Source organism: Carassius auratus, chromosome 38, assembly GCF_003368295.1.
Source record: "Carassius auratus strain Wakin chromosome 38, ASM336829v1, whole genome shotgun sequence".
Classification (NCBI taxonomy): Eukaryota; Metazoa; Chordata; class Actinopteri; order Cypriniformes; family Cyprinidae; genus Carassius; species Carassius auratus.
The window spans coordinates 19,762,240-19,781,871 of record NC_039280.1 but is presented as its reverse complement, the minus strand read 5'-3'; the positions used below and the strand labels follow the sequence as shown (position 1 = coordinate 19,781,871).

The 19,632-nt window shown below is 39.4% G+C and overlaps 1 protein-coding gene across 1 annotated transcript in view; it reads left to right on the top strand.

Annotated features, from left to right (window-relative positions):
• The window catches only part of psda (pleckstrin and Sec7 domain containing a), a 30,220-nt gene that overhangs the window by 8,006 nt on the left and 2,582 nt on the right, over window positions 1–19,632 (top strand). The window contains exons 5-16 of the mRNA XM_026224641.1: window positions 7–447; window positions 8,162–8,347; window positions 8,668–8,748; window positions 8,874–8,986; window positions 9,137–9,195; window positions 9,910–9,999; window positions 14,777–14,820; window positions 16,674–16,861; window positions 17,423–17,493; window positions 17,566–17,723; window positions 18,612–18,756; window positions 19,459–19,602. Coding sequence (XP_026080426.1) covers window positions 7–447; window positions 8,162–8,347; window positions 8,668–8,748; window positions 8,874–8,986; window positions 9,137–9,195; window positions 9,910–9,999; window positions 14,777–14,820; window positions 16,674–16,861; window positions 17,423–17,493; window positions 17,566–17,723; window positions 18,612–18,756; window positions 19,459–19,602 — 1,720 coding nt within the window. The remainder of the gene's footprint in view (window positions 1–6; window positions 448–8,161; window positions 8,348–8,667; window positions 8,749–8,873; window positions 8,987–9,136; window positions 9,196–9,909; window positions 10,000–14,776; window positions 14,821–16,673; window positions 16,862–17,422; window positions 17,494–17,565; window positions 17,724–18,611; window positions 18,757–19,458; window positions 19,603–19,632) is intronic.

Genomic DNA, 19,632 nt, shown 5'->3' with positions numbered 1-19,632 from the left:
TTATAGTCCCCCAGATTGCCATCCTGACAGCCACATGGCTTTGAAGTCTCCCATCTCTGTCACCAGCCCCTGCCGAATCTCATCAGACGGTTCGGACTCTTTCAGCAGACACTTTGAGAGCATTATGGAGTCACACCGAGCTAAGGGCACCTCTTACAGCAGCCTGGATAGTGAAGACATCACCCCTAGTGGCCCACCAGTCTTCACGTTTGACTTTCCGACCCTCACTCCTGAGATCCAGAGTCAGATCAGCGAGAGTGCCAAGCAGATCATCGAACTGAACTTTGCTCCTCTGACGTCCCCTGAACCACCAGCTGTGTCTGATCCCACAGAGTGTCTGTACAGGGAGGACCAGAGCGGTGTCTATGAAGAAGAGAGTCCATTCTGCAGTGAATCCTGCTCTGATCAAGCCCGCAGGCCTGATTCTGACACAGATGCTGCTATAAGGTTAGTTGCGGTCTGGCTATATTTTCCATAAATATCTCATCACTGCATGTTAACAGATATGTTAGTGTAGTGTAAACACCCCCCGAACCCCCTGGTGAAATAAACATTTGGAAGAATAATAGTAATTATACACATTAGAAAAGGAACAGCTGGCAGCGCAGACACACACACACACACACACACACGCACACAAAGACAAACTCATTCCTGCTGGTTGCTCTCAAAATGCAAACAGCTGTTCTGATGACAGATGGTACCCATAGCTCTATCTAATTTGGTCATTTAGACATATTTGAGTAACCAGTTGTTTACTGAAAATGGTTTTAATGGGCTTTCAGTTTTAAGATTTGTTTACAAAAAAAGAAAGAATCTACAGTTGAGTATTAACCAGTAGAGAGCAGTGCTGAGCTTTGATTGTTCTGAGATGCCAGCTCACTTTGTCTTCTAGACGATCTGTTTTGGCCTGTAATGAGCTCCAAATACATTTTCTCTCAAAGATGCCACTGTTGAATGTAATGTAAAAAAATCACAGAAATAGTTTTGATCAACTATATGTAGCAAGCAGTCATATAAGGATGAAGTTCCTAAACAAATACGTTCTCATGACTGCATAAGATCCTTCCGGTGCTGTAACTGACCCACAGTCTCAGGGTCAGATTTGTGTTTAGGCCTATAATCTCCTGCTAGTTCTCCTTCCTGTCTGCTGTCAGAATAAATCAGAGTATAGCTCTGAGTCTATGGGATTATTTTTGTGACAATAAAAATGTATGTAATTTTTTCACTAAACTTATAAAAATATAAATTGAAACTGTATAAAATGTCCTTGAAACCGTAAAAAAAAAAAATATATATATTTGGTTGCGTTTAATACATTGCATGTTTCGCTTACTGTTTTCTTCTCTATCTTTTGCTGATATGTAGGCTTACTTACAAATGCGCTTCTAAAATGTTTTTTACGCTTTTGAAATTTTCATTTATGCTTCAGAAATTTTCATTTGCCAATTTGGCACAAATCTTTGTTGGGGGCAAGCAGTGATATATTCTCATTAGCTACTGAATTTTTGATAGACACATTCCTTGACCTGGAAATGAAGCATCACTGTTGCGCCTGTGTGCAAGTGGGTCTGTTCGAAGCTCTCTATTTCATTTTAGTGCTATAAAATGAGTTTTTTAAAAAAATCTGTATTTATCTGCTGCTACTACTCTGTCTGCGTAAGCATTTAGGAGTGTGATTGATCAAACGCGAGAGAAAGTGAAGGTTTAATAAGAAGAATTATACTGAAAATATTGTCTAATTTCCAGTGTTCTCACATGATATTTGCTTATTTCTGATGATTCTTTTGCATTGTAGGGTCTAATTGGGTTGTGCTGTTACAACTGAAAGATAATACTATCATATATATATATATATATATATATATGTATATATATATATATATATATACTGTATATGTGTGTGTGTGTGTGTGTGTGTGTGTGTGTGTGTGTGTGTGTGTGTGTGTGTGTGTGTGTGTGATGTATTCAGACGTCAAGAAAGACTCACTCCAATGAGGCCATCAAGGTTGACAACCCTCTCCATAAAGCATATGCTCTTTCACAATTAATGATCACCTAATTCTAAAGAATTAAGACAATATGAAAATGTAAATTTGCCTACTAATTTTGTTTTCAGGTTCAAAGACATTTAGTTTAGTTTCATTTTTTTTATATATAAGTTTCTTGAAAAGGTGTGTTCATTTTTAAAGGCACGAAAACATACAAGTCTACACTTGCAAATATTATCAGCATTTTTATGTTGTTTTCCAGTAAAAAAAAAACAAAAAAAAAACTGTACATTCAAACTTAAAACATTGAATTTAAAATTATTGGTTTTACTCTGAAAGAAAATGTATGAAAAGATAGTAAGACCTGCTCTTACATTCCAGGCAAGACAGACCAAATCTTACATTTATTTTCCTTTTCAACAAATAGTTTTTTCTTATTCTGTATGCAAAATAAATTTAGATTTATGTTGGATTTATTATTTTTAAATGGAGGCAAAACACTTTGTCTATTTAAGTTGATTTAAATATGTTTTTATCAAAAAAAAAGAAAAAAAAAGACAATAATGCCGATCAAGAAAATATTTTTTATAGTGCAGATGGTAGAAAATACATGCATTTGACCTTTGAAAAAATGGTAAGAGTTGTGTGACAACCGCAGTGTTTTATAGTGTTTTGTAACTTTAAGACTGGCATTTTAATGTGGCATAAGGTTTTCAAGTCTCCTACAATAAGGAACATTGTCTGGAAGTTTTATCTGAGTTTTACTGTGGTTATTAAGAGGGCCTGAAAGCCAACACTGTCTGCTTTGATACCTGGCTCATCTGCTACATTCCTTCTCCTGCCGTAGGGGCACATAGACCTGGAGCTTCGCCAGACATGCTCGGTCTCATCGGTGAGAGCAGACCGACTTGTGTGTGATTTCAGCATTTTAAATAGAGAGAGTAGGGAACTCTTTTTGTTTCAGCAGGGCTGTACAGTATCTGTCCAATATTTTATTTAAAAAGTCACTGATACTGAAGAAACACAAAGCATTATTCTAACACATAATTCTGTCCTTTATTTTTTCTTATAGATCTATACATATTAATCATTTGTTAATGAGACAAACTATGTATACAGAACCATGTTGAGACGGACAGAGTTTACTGGGAGGGACGAAAGTAACCAGGCAAGACAAAGAGAGGAAGAGAGGGTTGGAAAGAGGGGAAAAGGGGGAGTAAACTGTTGTGAAAGGAAACACAGACCATATCCACCAGCGAAAAATAGCTCAGCTGACAAGAGAAGAACACGCATTCACAATCACAAACAGGCAAGCATAAGGCAGGAACAGCCGGTGGGACGAGAAAGAACAAAAGAAAATAAAGCAGATGAACAGCTGTATCAAGCCTCTGATTTCGCTATGGGCACAAGAAGAGCTTGTCAAAGTTTGTAGTAGGATAAAAAAAAAATCAGCAACACGGCAACTAGAGACTTCAGCAGTGAGAGTTCAAGGGACTTGCAGAAGCAGAGGGTCAGATTTCTTCTTAAGCCTCCTCGGGCTAGTTCTGGACAAAAGGAGGTTCAGGGAAAGGTGGAGAATGTGTCAGGCTGGATGCTCCTGTCAGCTGGCTCTGTGAGGTGTGAAGGGGCAGGGCTACGGTGATGGCTCATTATGTGCTCTGCTGGGGGGGTGGGGCCTTGGAGGATAATTACATGTATGCCCCCCACCCTGCCATATACCGGTGAGTAGAAAAATATAGACCTTTTAACTTATTGTCTCTATCAGTGTTACTATAGTATCATTGCGATACCTTAAAGAGATTATGTTTTTATTATATTTGTTAGCATTCGTCAGTTTTATTAACAATTAATTTTTGTCACAGTGTCTGGGTTGTGTTCCCTGGGTTTCCACTAGGTGTCCTCCTTTCCCACGGTGTCTGTCACCTTATCATTTCCTGTTCCCTTATTTGGTCACCTTCCTGATTGATTGTTCCCCACCTGTCTCCAGTTCCCTCATCATCCTTCTGTGTATTTATACCCGGTCTGTCTGAGTCTGTGTTACGGAGTCCTTGTTTAATGTCTTATACTAATCCATAGTCTGCTCTTGCCGTGTGTTCTTGTCTTGTCTTGTCTTGTCTTGTCTTGTCTTGTCTTGTCTTGTCTTGTCTTGTCTTGTCTTGTCTTGTCTTGTCTTGTTTTGTTTTCATGTTTATTGGATATTCTGGTTTTGACCCTGCCTGGACTGTTTACCCTTTTGGATTGCCCCTCAATAAACATCTTACCTGCACTTGGATCTCGCCTTGTTTCCTGTATCACCGAATGTGACAGAAGGACTCCATCACAAATGAGATCCACAAATGACACTTCTTCCCCAGCCACCGAGCGGGAGAGAAGCAATCTGTTTGAGGGAACCCGCCTGGTCGTGTTTCGCGGGACTAGGGGAGGTCGCAGAGGAGGAGGTGGGCGAGAGGAAGCTCAGCACCGCTCTCCACCATGGCCCCCCTTCGACTCGGGGCTCATGTGGGAGGGACCAGAGCCGCCGTCTCACCATGGCAGATGGAGAAAGCCAGTGCCACTGCCCATGATGGCCGCAGGTCCAGCGCCACAGCACAAGATGGCCGCCAACCCAGCACCGCTGCGGTGCATGGCCACCAACCCCGCACCACCAGGCAAGATGGAAGCCAGCCTCACACCACAGTACAGGATGGCCGCCAGCTCAGCGGCTCGAGGCAACATGGCCGCCAACCCAGTACCACGAAGCAAGACGGCCACCAGCCCAGCTCCACAGCACAAGATGGCCATCTACCCAGCGCCACGAGGCATTATGGACGCCAGCACAACGCCACAGCACAAAAGTGGTCACCAGTCCAGCGCCACGGTGCAAGATAGCTGCCAGTTCAGCGCCAAAGCCCAAGATGGCCGCTGACACATTTCTCGATTACTTCGATATGCTGTCAAAGATCCTAGAGATTCCCAAAACAGTTCACGTCATGGCTGCTGAGCCAGCGCCACAGCCCAAGATGGCCGCCAGCCCAGCGCCACAGCACCGGGTGGTCGCCAGCCCAGCACCACAGCACAAGATGGCCGTTAAACCCAGCGCCAATGCCCAAGATGGCCATCGGTCCAGCACCACAACCCAAGATGGCCACCAGCCCAGTACCACAGCACAAGATGGCCACTAACCCAGCGCCAATGCGCAAGATGGCCACTGGTCCAGAGCCACAGCACAAGATGGCCACTGGTCAAGAGCCACAGCATAAGATGGCCACTGGTCCAGCGCCACAGCACAAGATGGCTGTCAGCCCAGCGCCACAGTACAAGATGGCCGCTAACCCAGCGCCAATGCCCAAATTGGCCACCGGTCTAGCGCCACAGCATCCTTCAATGACTGAGTCAAGTCACCGGTGATCTTCATGAAAAAGTGCCAGTCACCAATGATCTTCGCGAGCAGAGTCAGGCCAGCACCGATCTTCTGGAGTCCAGTAAAAACACCAGGGTATTACCAAAGCTTCGTCGTTCTGCTGGTCCGGCCGCACGGAGGTCTGATCCGCCCTGGAGGGCTTTGGCCTCAACCACAGGGGTGTGGTGGTCTTCTGCTCCGCCCTGGGGGAATCCGGCATTGACCACAAGGACGTGGTGGTCTTTTGCTCGCTCTGGGAGGCTTCCGCCCGGACCACACGGTTGTGGTGGTCTTCTGCTCCGCCCTGGGGGACTCCAGTCTCCACCACACAGATGTGGTGGTCTCCTGCTCCGCCCTGGGGGGGCTTCATGTTGTTGTTTGTTTTGTGTGTTCACTTCTGTCCCTGTTTCCCTCTGTTAGTCTGGCCCTCCGTCCCTCCCCCTGAGCCTCCACCTGTCTGCCTCCCTCCTGGTCTCTGTTTTGTGTCTGTCGTGGAGCGTCTGGGAGCCGCTCCGTAGAGGGGGGGGGGGGGGTACTGTCACAGTGTCTTGGTTGTGTTCCCTGGGTTTCCACTAGGTGTCCTCCTTTCCCACGGTGTCTGTCACCTTATCACTTCCTGTTCCCTTATTTGGTCACCTTCCTCCTTGTTTGAGTTAATTGATTGTTCCCCACCTGTCTCCAGTTCCCCCATCATCCTTCTGTGTAGTTATACCCAGTCTGTCTGAGTCTGTGTTACGGAGTCCTTATTTAATGTCTTATGTGTTATACTAATCCATAGTCTGCTCTTGCCGTGTGTTCTTGTTTTGTTTTCATGTTTATTGGATATTCTGGTTTTGACCCTGCCTGGACTGTTTACCCTTCTGGATTGCCCCTCAATACACATCTTACCTGCACTTGGATCTCTCCTTGTTTCCTGTATCACCGAACGTGACAATTTTATTGTCATTATTAAAATGTTTGTGTAGTTTTTATTTTAGGGCTTTTTTTCAGTTTTAGTATTAGTTATCTAATTTCAACAGGTGTTTGGTGAATACCTATGGCAATTCACAGTTTATCAGATTATTAAACATCATAATCTGACAGAACATTACTTCATTGTTACTTAAAATATTAATAATATATCACAATTATATTTATCTTGCAATCCTCAACACCATCCTCAACACATTGTCAAACACATTTAGACAAATTTCTTTTAAAGCTTCAGCTCACTTATAGTCCGTTACATACAGTAAATATATGGACATATAGTCCATATATTTTTCCATTACGTGTTTTCATTACCAGCCAAGACCTAAAATTCGGGTGCAACTCGTTGTCAGTGTAAGGTAATATCATATCCTTGGTATGTGATACTCTAAGGCTTTATCAAGTCATGCAAAAAATGTTTGAATTATGCAGCCTTTTTCCTCCTTTGGTATGTAAATCTTGTCATGCAACGTTAAAGAGAGGTGTGTTAAAGGTTTTTTACAAAGCACTGGAATGTTGTAAAGCCTCACCACATGTGAGATAATTGTTTGCCTGTATACCTCCCAGTATTTAGTGGGTGTGAACATGTCCACTTAGAAGCATTTATCTGTACAGTGTAGAAATATGTGCCGGCATTTGTAACAAATCATCATGCATCGTCATGCATTTTTTTCTCCTTTAATTGCCCTCACCAGACAAGATATGATATGTGTGTCATGTTATTGTTATTCCAACCCAGGCTTTTAATATATCAGCTGATGTATGACATACAAAAAGATTTAACAAAGGTGTGTCTTTTAGTCACTGTGTATCTATGTAGAAGCTTTCTTCCAACATCCTAGAAGCCATGGCGGAAAAGCTCTCTATATTTCTTCCTGGTTTTCTCTACCATGTTTCTATCTGTCCATTGTTTGAAGAACAAACAATCTGCCCTCATTCCCTTTCTTCGAGTCTCCTCCCCTGTCTTGTTTGTGAACTATCCGGTCGGAGTAGGTTGGGAATGGAGAACTTCGGAACAAACCAAAGACAGATGACAGGGGTGCTCCGCATGTGGCATGAACTTTTTTGGTTCTCGTGCATCTAACAGACTTTGGAATGCGGTGGTTTAAAGGCAGAGTTGGCTCACTGAGGTAGAGTAGATGCTTTTTTAAGCACTTTTTGGGTAGCCGCTCTTGTTTTGATTTTTCAGACCTTTTGTGTTATTAGAGTTTTGCGCTTTGGTTTTTGATTTAAGACAGAATGGAATGTTTTTAACATATATTCGACACTTTTTATATACTTTCTGTCCTCTCACATGTGAATATCAGCTTAAAACTTCTATGTTTGTGTGTGTATGCCAAGCCTTTGTGCTTTTGTATAGTGTACAAAGGGCAAATATACAAGTTTATGCACTCGAAATAGTTTGTTAGCAATGCTTTTTTAGTTACTAAAAGCTGGTTTCTCTTTGAATGGTGGACTGAGTTGATCTGCTGGGAAAGAATCTGTATAGGTAGATCAGATAGACTCTATTTACATCACACTGCTAGTGCTAAGAATATCAGGTTCAGACGTGAGAGCTAGAAGTTGAACAAATTTAACCTCATGATTTGACTGCTTTAGCGAATAGTACGTGTTAATATGTTCAGTATTCTTATATTGTGTAGTTGTCTATGATGGCTTATTTTAAGCCCAAGCATATTTACATATCATATCTAGGTTGCCTTTTTACAAATAAAATGTATACCACTTTTACTTTTCCTTAGTAGTGCTATTACTCATATTCAAATAAATGTGTGTCACCTTTCATGTAGACATCATGCATTTATTTTGTCCTCCGTTCCAGAGAGAGGCCATCACGGCCGGTGTCCGAATCCGATCCAGACGTGGCTGAGCGATTGGCTGTGGGCAGCACTGAAACTCTGGCCAATGGCAACAAAGCTGACCTCCAAGCTGCAAAACGGCTGGCCAAACGTTTGTACAATCTGGATGGATTTAAGAAGTCAGATGTGGCACGTCACCTGAGCAAGAAGTGAGGACCATTTTAACTATTAATAAATACTAAGAAATTGTGTTTGCATTTGTTTTAGTTAATTCCTCTTTCTTTATTTTTTGAGCTTTTGTGAAGCAAAGTTAAATTTAGTAATAATAAACTCCATGTTTTAAATACACAGTGTGGACTGTATTTTAAAAATGTAAATTTTATAAGTTAAAAACAAATAATAAATATTTATTATTCTGGACAATTTTTAGGTTATTTATTTGTGAAAATTGGGATTGACTTTTTAACTCCTAGTATGAGGCCCAAAAACCTTATTTTCTTACGCTTTTGTCTTTTCATGACTTTTGCAGCAATGATTTCAGTCACATAGTGGCGGAGGAGTATCTCAGTTGTTTTAACTTCTCAGGGATGATGGTGGATCAGGCGTTGAGGTGAGCTAGCTATTCCTCCCATGTGTAGTTAAGTCAATATTTGCTCTCATTTCACCTGTTCAACAGGTTTATTCAAATACTCAAGTCTGTTTTTCTCGTTGTCTTTTGTCGTTCTTGTTTCTTAGAGTGTTTTTGAGACAGTTTGCCCTAATGGGAGAGACACAAGAGAGGGAGCGAGTATTATCCCATTTTTCGAAAAGATACCTCCAGTGCAACCCCAACACTATTGTAAATGAAGGTCAGCTATGCCAGCATTGTGTGTGTGTGTGTGTGTGTGAATGTGCATTTGTTGTGCATCTGATATGTGTATTACAATATAACTAACACTATGGGGTGCTCTTTCTCTGACTTTATGAGCTTATGTGAGTTCTGTGCCTATGTGTTTCAGACTGTGTTCACACACTGACTTGTGCCCTGATGCTGCTCAACACTGATCTGCATGGTCATGTGAGTTTGAGATGTATCTGATGTACCATAAACACATAACCACCAAAAAAAACTAATCATATGCAGGTTAAAATGAAAATCCCAAGGTTATTTTAACTTGGAAAATATTCTCAGATACTTCATGAATTTAGGTTTTAAACATACACCAAACATTTGACTTATATGCAGTAAGCTATAAGCATGAATACATTTTTTTTTATCTCTTTTATCTATCTTATAAGATTTTTCAATGTGTTTTTGCTGTGCAAAAGTTGACCTTCTAAAATGAATTCCAGTCACATTTCTGAAATATCCATGTCTGTTTTGTGGAAAACAAAAAAAATAAATCATTATAAAAGTTATAATGAGGTGTTTATTGTGAAATTACTACAGTTATTTTTTTATATGTATAAGATTTGAGTCTCTGTGAAGGGAGCTGGAACTGTGTTTTTAGGGTGGATTTTATTCTCTGAGCTCTTCTCCCCCCTGGGGGAATGAGGAGGAGTGTCGGTTTTACAGTTAGGAATAAAAATAGAAATTCATCCATAAATGTAATAGTAAAAACTTTTCTCAGGGGAGGCAGAAATGTTTTTGCTCAAAATATTAACAGGTTTACTGCCCACTGCGTAGTGTGTACTCTATATTTTAAGTGTTGTTGAGTGCACAGGAACTGTGAAATAGGTCAGTGCGTCAGCTGACAGTCAATTTATATGCTATCGTCTCTCTCTCATTCAGAACGTCGGGAAGAGGATGTCCTGCATGCAGTTCATTAGTAACCTAGAGGGGCTAAATGATGGCCAAAACTTCCCCAAAGATCTTCTCAAGGTTTGTAGGGTTTCCAAGCATTCACACACATTCACACACTGAAAACTTTTGCATATTGAATTATCCCATTAAGGTCTAATTGTGTTTAAGCCATAGATGACATTCACCTGCACCACAGCCAATGAAATATCCCTGTGTAATCAGCATATTGGAAATAAATTAAGATATGCACATTCTTTTACTGCTACTGTCTTCTGGAAAAATCTTGGCATTTAATATGATGCATTTTAGTAATTCTGAACAGTAAATAATCAGCTCATTATCACTCACAGTAGAATAGTTTTGATGTTCATACACTACAAACTTCAGAAGTTTGGGATTGATAAGAGTTTTTAAGTTTTTATGAATGAAATATACTGTGCTCACCAATGCTGCATTTTTTATTTTTATAAAAATAGTAAGTGATATGATTTGATATGTAGAGAATTGATTAAAAAAAAAAAATTACAGGCATATGTCAGTTGCCTTATTTAAATGTATAGAACCTGCAATGTTGTCAGTCAATAATCATAATAATAATCTGATTTATATCTGAATATTCTTGTACATTTAAATGCTGTCCATGAATATTCATGTGCATCATTATCGGAATAATTTTATGCATGTAAATGCCAATATAAAAGGCACTTTTTATAGTTTATATTTTTTGGAGTTGTGGTAGAACCATTCTCTGAGGTCATAGCTACAAGATGAAGTTTTGCATTATAATGCTGCACTGGATGCACGCTGTGCCTGAAATTATTGTTTTATTGTTTGCAATCTCAGAAGTTGAGTGTTGTGACTAAAATCAGCCATGTGGGGGTTTCTGTCGCAGCTGATGTCAGTGAACTTCCTGTTGTCCAATGTTCTGGTGCTCAGGGTTTGTCTATTTTAGTCCCTTCTCTTGGATTACAGGCCACGCTGCACAAGAATAATAGCCACATGATGACCGCACCTGAACCACTCTGCTAATATGTGTTTTAAAATCACAGGGAGCCTTTCAAGCGCTCGGTCCTCCCACTCTCTCTCTCTCTCTCTGTGTGTGTCACTCATCCCTCGTTCACTCCTCCATCCTCTCACTCAGTGCCTCGCTCTATTCCATCACCTCCCACCCCCTTACGCTCTTCACAGTTTTCTGCACTCTCTCGCTCTAGCGTTTAACTATCTGCCATCTTGCTCTTTGTTTCACCCTATAATCGGCAAAAACATACTCTGCTGAACTGTACTTAGCCCTGTCTGTCTAGGTTATATCTATATCTATGTAGTCCTCCTTATCTCTGGCCTTGATTGAGGAATGGCATCCTTCTTCTCTCTCTTCTTCTCAGCTCTGGTCTTCTTTCTCCCCATTTCTCTCCTCCTACCATGTGGGGGTGTGAAGGCCACACAGTTGCCGAATAAAGACAGTTAGTCTGGATAACCAGGTTCTGGGAGTGAATTGCTTAGCTATCTGGTTATTCCTTCCCATAATTTTAGTCTCTTGACCCTCTTTTTCATCTCTGTCTGCCCTGATATTACAGCGGGTTTAGGGTTGAATGTAGTACAGATAGAGATGGCAGGAGAGAGAGACGTCTGTGAGCCAACAGGTTCGGCTCTCAGTGGCTGTGTGGTTCATGACAGTTAATGGCTGTGGAAAACATGTGTGAAGTCTGTCTTCATGCCAGCAGCAGCAGGGGTGGCAGGGAGGACAGATGGGAATTTGGCTGCCACATGGCTTCTCACTGAAATAAGGGTTTTGTCATGGTATTATTCATAAATGCGTTACAAATTGCTCATTCTCTCTCTCTCCTGTCCCTCTTTATCTCTTTTGATCCTTTTTTTTCAATTTGCAAATTATGGGTTAGTTCTTTCAACAGCTTAATTTCTGTTATCTCCCAGGTTGAGTTTAATGAATATGCGCAAATGCATCATTGAATTATGTATTATGCTCCTCCCACTAGTCACTACACAATTTACAGCATCAAGCTGTGAAAATTCTGTTTTGATAATTGATCTTGCAATTTTTGGTAACATTTCAATAAGATTCTGTTCTTTAATTCAATTCTTTAAGTTAATGCATGAAATAACAATAAACATTTTATTTTAAGGTACAATTCTCACTATTAACACAATTATCTACAACTTTTGCCTCAATAAACTTGTTATTTGCTGCTTATTAATAAGTAGTTTATGTATTGGGTAGCATTAGGGATGTAGAATATGGTCATGGATAACTGCTGGCTGCCTGGAGACAGTGGCCAAATAAAAGCAGGTCACGTTTAAATAAAGTTGGATTCAGACTATGGGATGCCCAGTGTCCCAGAGCTGTCTGTGACAGAGAGAGAGAGAGAGAGAGAGAACAGGTTGCATCAGTGAGCAGAGTGCCAGAAGAAACCACACCAACCAAAATAAATTCACTGCTTCTACTATATTCCCAGTGACTTGTTATATTGCGTAATTCTCATTGATAACATAAATCGACTGTTCATTGGCTGCTCCCATGTGTGACTGTCCAATTATATTTTGCTACTCATCTGGCAAATGGCTAAATCATTTGGCTGATGGATATAAAGCAGTTTGTACAAGCTTTATGTAATAACTGTAAAAAAAAAAATAAGACACAAGATTATTGGAGCAAGTTTTACAAGAAATTGTGAAATTTCACATTAATTTCTACATGTTACTTTGACAATTCTTTAAAAAAGTTTTCACTTAGAAATGGCTTGTACATTTTACAAATAATTACATAGAAGTTTTTTTTTTCATTTAAAGTGATTTATCAGTTATTTATTGTTGCATTTTGTATACAATTTTAATGCTTTAAATAAACATTTCAATTGAGTCTTTATCGATTTAAAAAGTGATTGATTTATTTACATTTTTTAATGAATACATGAATAAGTAATTTTATAATTTAATGGTATTCCTAGCCAATAAAATTAACTCAGTTTTAAAAACTAAAAGTTTAATGCTGATTTTGAGTGCTAGCATATTTAGTTATTATAATTAACATGATAATAAATTCAAGCAACAGGTTTATTGTCATTATACATTAGAACAGACCTTTTCTACATTAAACGTATTTAAAATGAGATTATGGAAGTGTGATGTGAGGATTATCACGTTCGAGAGCCTGGAAACTGATTGACATTCACAGGAGGGTGGGATCATGGAGAAATCAGTGCCGTGATTTGTCAGTCATGCTGGGAGATGGGTACATCCATCGAGAAGCAGAGCGCTGAGAGAGACCGTGAAAGAGATCGGGCGAGATTGTGAATGCAAGAGAGAGATGGGAGGGTGAACACTCCTCCCTCACAAGATCTCATTCTCACCGCACGGCACAATTTTTTTATCTGCATCAAGGAGGAGGAAAAAGACTGAGAGGAGAAGAAGAAGAAAAAGAGCAAACCTCTGTTGTTCCTACAGCTGTGTTTTCTGAAAGGGATGAAATCAGGTGTGAAAGAATCTGGATTTTACCAGTGTGAGGATACAAGCTCGAAGAGAAAGAAAGGGATGGAAGAGAATTCTGGAAAACTTCTAATGCATTCAACCGACTGACACTGAAAGGACAAAACTGCACAAAGCAACAGGATTGTCTTGTTTCTTCTCCTGATTTCCTGCTTCAGTCTGGTCCTTCTGTCTCTCACACGTCTGATGTCTATTTTTCCGTCCCAGAGGGGGACGTTAGTTGATGTCACAGCTTTGGGATGCCAGTTTGAGAGTGGGAGGAAGTCAGACCCTCTCAGTCTGTTCGCTGCACGAGCCCATGTGTGTTTATCTCATGCATTTGCTTCAGTGATGTTTCGTATTCTGTCCTCTCCTCCAGTTATCTCCTTCCACCATCACGGTCCTCGCAAACCATCTGCACCGCACCTGTGAGCGTGGCAGCATGTGTCGGTGAGCGCATGTAGGTGTGATGCACTTGAGGATGTATACCAGGAAACATCTGGATGTTGGCCACACATCCTCAGCCTTGATCAAAGCAGAAGGTTTGATGCCAATTGGCTCTGATGGATTTACATTGGCATGGGCGATCTTTATACATGCATAATGAATAGGAATGGATCCATAATACAAGAGTTGGAATTATTACGGGAAGCCTGATGCCCATGTGACACCTTCAAGGATCTCCCAAAGAGATCACTGCCACTGCCAAAGACTTCTGAGTTTGCCACTGTGTCATTTGACGTGCTCTTTGAACTCATTTCTACTTGCCACTCTGGATTCTATTCTTGGAAGAAAAAAAAAACATCATATGAATCTGTCAACTTGAATTTAGCACTGCTTGATTTTAAAGCCTTCATTTTCTCATCTGTGGATTCTGTATCTAGAAAAATCATGATTGGTGTAAACAGTATTCACTCCACTGGTCGTCTCCGCTCTCGCTCCCTGTGCTCGGTGCGATGTGGACGGGACTTCAGCGTGATGGACCCGTTCCGTTACACCAAAGCACCTCGCTCGCGTTCCCTAAAGCCCCTGGCCTTCCCTGATCTGCTCGGCAAGGTTCAGGATGGTCAAAATCACCCACAAACCCGGAAGAAAAAGCAAAAGGTAACACTTGTTAACTGCAGGATCTGCCCATGGAAATGTATTTCTTCTTTTTTTTTCCCTTCTGCTTCTAATGATGGTTGGGTTGATTTTTTTTTTTTCCATGATGAGAAGTGTTGTCTGCAACCTGTTTCTGGTTCATGGTTATTGTTAACTTTCAGTTGCTATTTTTAAACATGTCAGTGGGATGTTTGAGCGCGCACATGTATACACCAAAAGGGCAAAACTGTTGATGGGGTTGTGCTTTAATGCTGTTGTGTTCCTCTTTTAACAGGCTCTCTACAACTCCATCAAAAATGAAAAGCTGCAGTGGACAATGTAAGTCTAATGTTTTCACTACATCAGATTCAAGAGCAGCATCCTCCTCATTCAGTGTCATCCAAAACATTTGAAAAGAATTCAATGCCTCTAGAAGTGTTATTGATTTAAAATGGCCTAAGCTTAATATAGAATCCCTTAGATGGAAAGGATTTAATTTCTTCAGTGAGATGTGCTTATTAGGTGCTCTTTTAGGAGAAATAAAGTTTTTTTTATTGGTTCTTTACTTGAATCCAGAAAACTCTTTACTCAGAAAGGTTCTGTAAATATATATATATATTTGACATTAAAGATAAAAAAGATATTCTTTTTGATCTATTAAATGTATTTTTTTTATTATTATTTATTGAATCTTCTATTAATTTTTTGACATTGTTTTCTTAGTTTCTTCTAGTGACAACGTTTCTATTTATACAAACGGTTTAATCCAGATATCACAAATATGGAAATAAAGAAAACTGAATCCATAAAACATTAAAATCTTTGGAACTCTGTTTTTATAAGAACCTTTTCTTCAGGCTAAAAACAATCCAGTGGAGCTCTTACGATTAAGTCCCAATTAAGGAATATTTTAGGGGATCCAAATATGAAGACTAAACCCTTTAAGGTTCTATACTGAACCATACACTCTTACAAATATATAGCTTCTTTATTGCCTTAGATAGCGTCCATGGAGCCTTCTCGTTGCACTAAAGGTTCTTTATGGTGGAAAAGGTTCTCAAAATGTTCTTTTAAGAACTGTTCACTGAAAGGTTCTTTGGAGAACCAAAGATGGTTCCTCTGTAGCATCGCAAAAAAAAAAAAAAAAAAAAAAAACAACTTTTGGAATCTTTTTTTATTAAAGAGTGTATTTACTGTAGGTGTGTGTTTATGACCTGGCCAGAGCCGTACGATGCTCTAAGCCCTTTTCGTTCGGCTTTCCAGATTTTGTTGCCATGGTTACCTCAAGTTGACTCCATAATTACAGGTTGAAATCTTTGACTGGCTAATATGCAGACTTAAACACAGCCCTCTCTCTTTGTCTGTCTCACACACATACTAACTCTCATGTGCACTGCATTCGCTCCTTTAGGGGTTTTGCGGTACCCTTGTTTATGTGTGAAGGAGAAAAGCAGGAGTGATAGTTTTATTCTCTTTCATTCAGCAGCAGGTCTTTGATCCTCATCCATCCTAGTGTCCCTCCACCCTTTTTGTCTCTCTGTTTCACACTCCCTCCATTTCTGAGTTTGATTCACTTCATTGCACTTTCATTTATTTGGCATTGTGTGAATCGCAGCTAAAGACCATCATTCACTGTATGAATCAATGCACGTCAGTCACCACTTTTATGTGGCTCCTCTCTCTCTCTCTCTCTCTCTCTCTCTCTCTCCCATGGTGCTCCATCTTCTGAGCTGGTTCTCTTGGTTACTAGTGTGGAGGCCAGCAGTTACTAAGCAACAGATGAGAGCATTATCATGTGAAGGCAAAGGCTATGTGCTGTACTCCGTAGCAGTTAGAGAGGAATGTTTAGCGGTCCAGACCTCAGGGGCTCTCTAGGGTGTCTGACTGCACCCCCTGCACTGCTCTCACTGGATATCTGGACTCTAGATCAAATACAACTGTGCCAAGCAATAGGCAATAAAGATGCAGTTTTTCAGTCCTTGTCAGTGACCCTAAATGCACAATAAAAATGCTTTTAATTGAGGTTGGATGGTGCTTTATGCTTCCTCGCTCCCTGAATCACTACCTGTATGTGTCTGTGTGTTTCAAGTCAAAAGCTGAAACAGCAATTGAAGCTAAATGTTGAAAGTCAGGGGGGATTTTGGGTAAAGGTGAGAAGCTCTTAATAAAGCTCTTGTTTGTGTATTCTGCAGCGATGAGGAGGAACTGCGGAAGTCTTTCTCTGAGCTGGACGGCAGGAAAGACTCCACATCTCACACTATGAAGCGGGTCAGCAGCGGTGGAAACCCCCTCGTCAGTGTTGCACAGCAGTCCAGCGCTCAGGTCTACATGAACGGCTTTCTCGTGCGGAAAGTTCACGCTGACTCTGATGGCAAGAGAAGTAAGCCATTCCTCAGATGCAGCCTTTTGTTTGATCTAGTAATGTTTTTAAATGTCATTCAAACTACAATTATTCAGACTACAAAACAGAAGTGTATTCTTGTTTCGTTTTCCAGTCAAAATGTCAAAGATCTAAATATCTCAAAACAACTAACTACTTGCAACTAAGATGCAATTCATTATAGTCTTTTTTCCTTTTTTTGTTTTAATCATAAATCTTAAAATAAGATATTTGTCAATAGAGTAAGAAAAATTTAATTCTCCTTAAACAAGTTTAATATTTTCTAGTTTTGCTAATTGAGTAAATGTATCATGCTTTAACATTTTATTTATTTATATATATATATATATATATATATATATATATATATATATATATATATATATATATATATATATATATATATATATATATATATATATATATATATATATATATTATGATTTTTTTTCTAGGACAGAATTAGTATTATGATTATTTTAGTGTACATTATTTTTAATAAAAAGTAACCACCTAGATATAGAATATTTCACTGTTTGTTTAAAAATGTTGTTCTTTTAGCTCCACGAGGTAAAAGAGGATGGAAGACATTTTATGCCATCCTAAAAGGACTGATTCTTTACCTTCAAAAGGTACATTTCAGTCATTATTTTTTTTTCTTGTGGTTGCTGTACAGTTATTAACTCTTTGCGATTGGTCTGCAGGATGAATATCGTCCGGATAAGCAGCTGTCTGATGAGGACTTGAAGAATGCAGTATCAGTCCATCATTCTTTAGCCATGCGGGCAGCAGACTACAGCAAACGACCCGACGTGTTTTACCTTCGCACTGCTGACTGGAGGGTCTTTCTTTTCCAGGCCCCGTAAGTCTTGTTGTCTTATCCATACTATAAGAGTGATTCCCTTCAATATCAGAAACAGAATTGTATACCTTTAAGCTTTTTTTAGTACCAATATGTTTGTTTGCATTTTGATCGTTTTTAGAAAATTAAGCATTTTTAACCCCTTTCTCCAATTCACAGTAGCCTATTGTAATGCCATAATCCAGCATTGTCATCACAGTATAAAATATACATTATTAAATATTACAACAACAAAATAAAAAAAATCACATTATTACTGTTTTTAGGTTTCTGATCAAATAAATGAAGCCAGGGTGACATAAGAGACTTCTTCGAAAACATAAAATATTATACAGACCTTAAACATTTCAACTGTAGTGCATAAGTGAAAGGCAATTAAATCAGTTTTTAGCCTTTTATAGAACTTTCTGCATAACTTTTGCATAACTTGGACACTTTGTAATTTTTATAAGTGAGGACAAGAATTATTCAGCAGAAGGCTTGTGGACAGCTCATGTTGGTTTGTCAGCACAGCACAAAACAACACAATGATGTTCTTTCAGACTCACACACACCTGGTTGTTGATTACATGCAGCGCTGGTAACGCCCTTGTCAAAACCTTCTCATCTCAGATGAATGACTCAATGTGTATCCCCCAAGAGGATGGATCCTTCTCAGCTATTCCGTCTGTCCCAGATACACATACTAAAACTCTCTCCTTCTCATTCTGCTCCATCTGTTCCACTCCATCTCTCCTGCTAACAGCTGCCTGCTAATTGCTCAGTTTTTAAGGCTGTGTTAGTTGTATGAAGCACAAAAATGCACAGTTTCTTTCAGCAGAGAATATTCTACTGAATTCTCTTATCTTGCTGCCCTCTGGTTGACCTGTGCTTGCATTTCTCCACCAGCAACGCAGAGCAAATGCAGTCCTGGATAACCCGCATCAACACGGTGGCAGCCATGTTCTCTGCTCCTCCCTTCCCAGCTGCCATTGGCTCCCAAAAGAAGTTCAGCCGCCCTCTTCTGCCAGGCTCAAACACCAAGCTCTCTCAGGTGACCAATACTTTTCACTATGACGTTTGAATCAATAAACTCCTAAGTTGCTGCTTATTAATAGTTAGTTATAAGTAGTTATAGTTAAAGGTAGTTGTTAAATTAAGGTATTGGACAGGATTAGGGATGTAGAATATAGTCATGGAGAACATATAAGTACAAAAAAACAGCCAATATGTTAATAATAAGCATGCTAAAAAGCAACTAGTTAATAGTGAGAAATGGTCCCTATACTAAAGTGTTAACACAATTTAAAACATGTAGGCCCATACATGTGAATTAAACATTTTAAAATACATTTTTCAAGATTACATTTTTTTTTACAAATAGCATGACTTCATAAATTCATAATAATAAATCTTTTTTTTTTTTTTTTTGCATTTTGCACATTGGTTCACCACAGTAAGACAACATGACAGAAATAGGACTGCTTTAAGACTAACATTTGATAGGCCGAGACAAAAGTTTTTCAAATATTTATATTTTACAAAGCAGCTTTAATTATAATTATTCATAATTATTTTCCCTTTTCAACAATATGTTTAGTGACATTTTAGGAAATTACAAATTAACAAAAAAAAAACTCTCATTCTCAATTGAGGCTTTTTTGCTAGATCTAAACCGACGGCATTTTAACAATATATTTATTGACTTTAACAAATTAAAATAAAAATCTTTTTTTTTTCTTTATTACGATTCTAGGAGGAGCAGCTTAAGTCTCACGAGACACGGTTTCGCGCCATTTCTGCTGAGCTCCAGGAACTGCGCTCTACGCCCCAAGACCGCAAGCCCAAAAGCAGAGAACAAGAAGAGCACAAGCAAAGGGAAGAGTATCTAGATTTTGAGGTAAAACAGTTTTCAATATACTATTCCTTC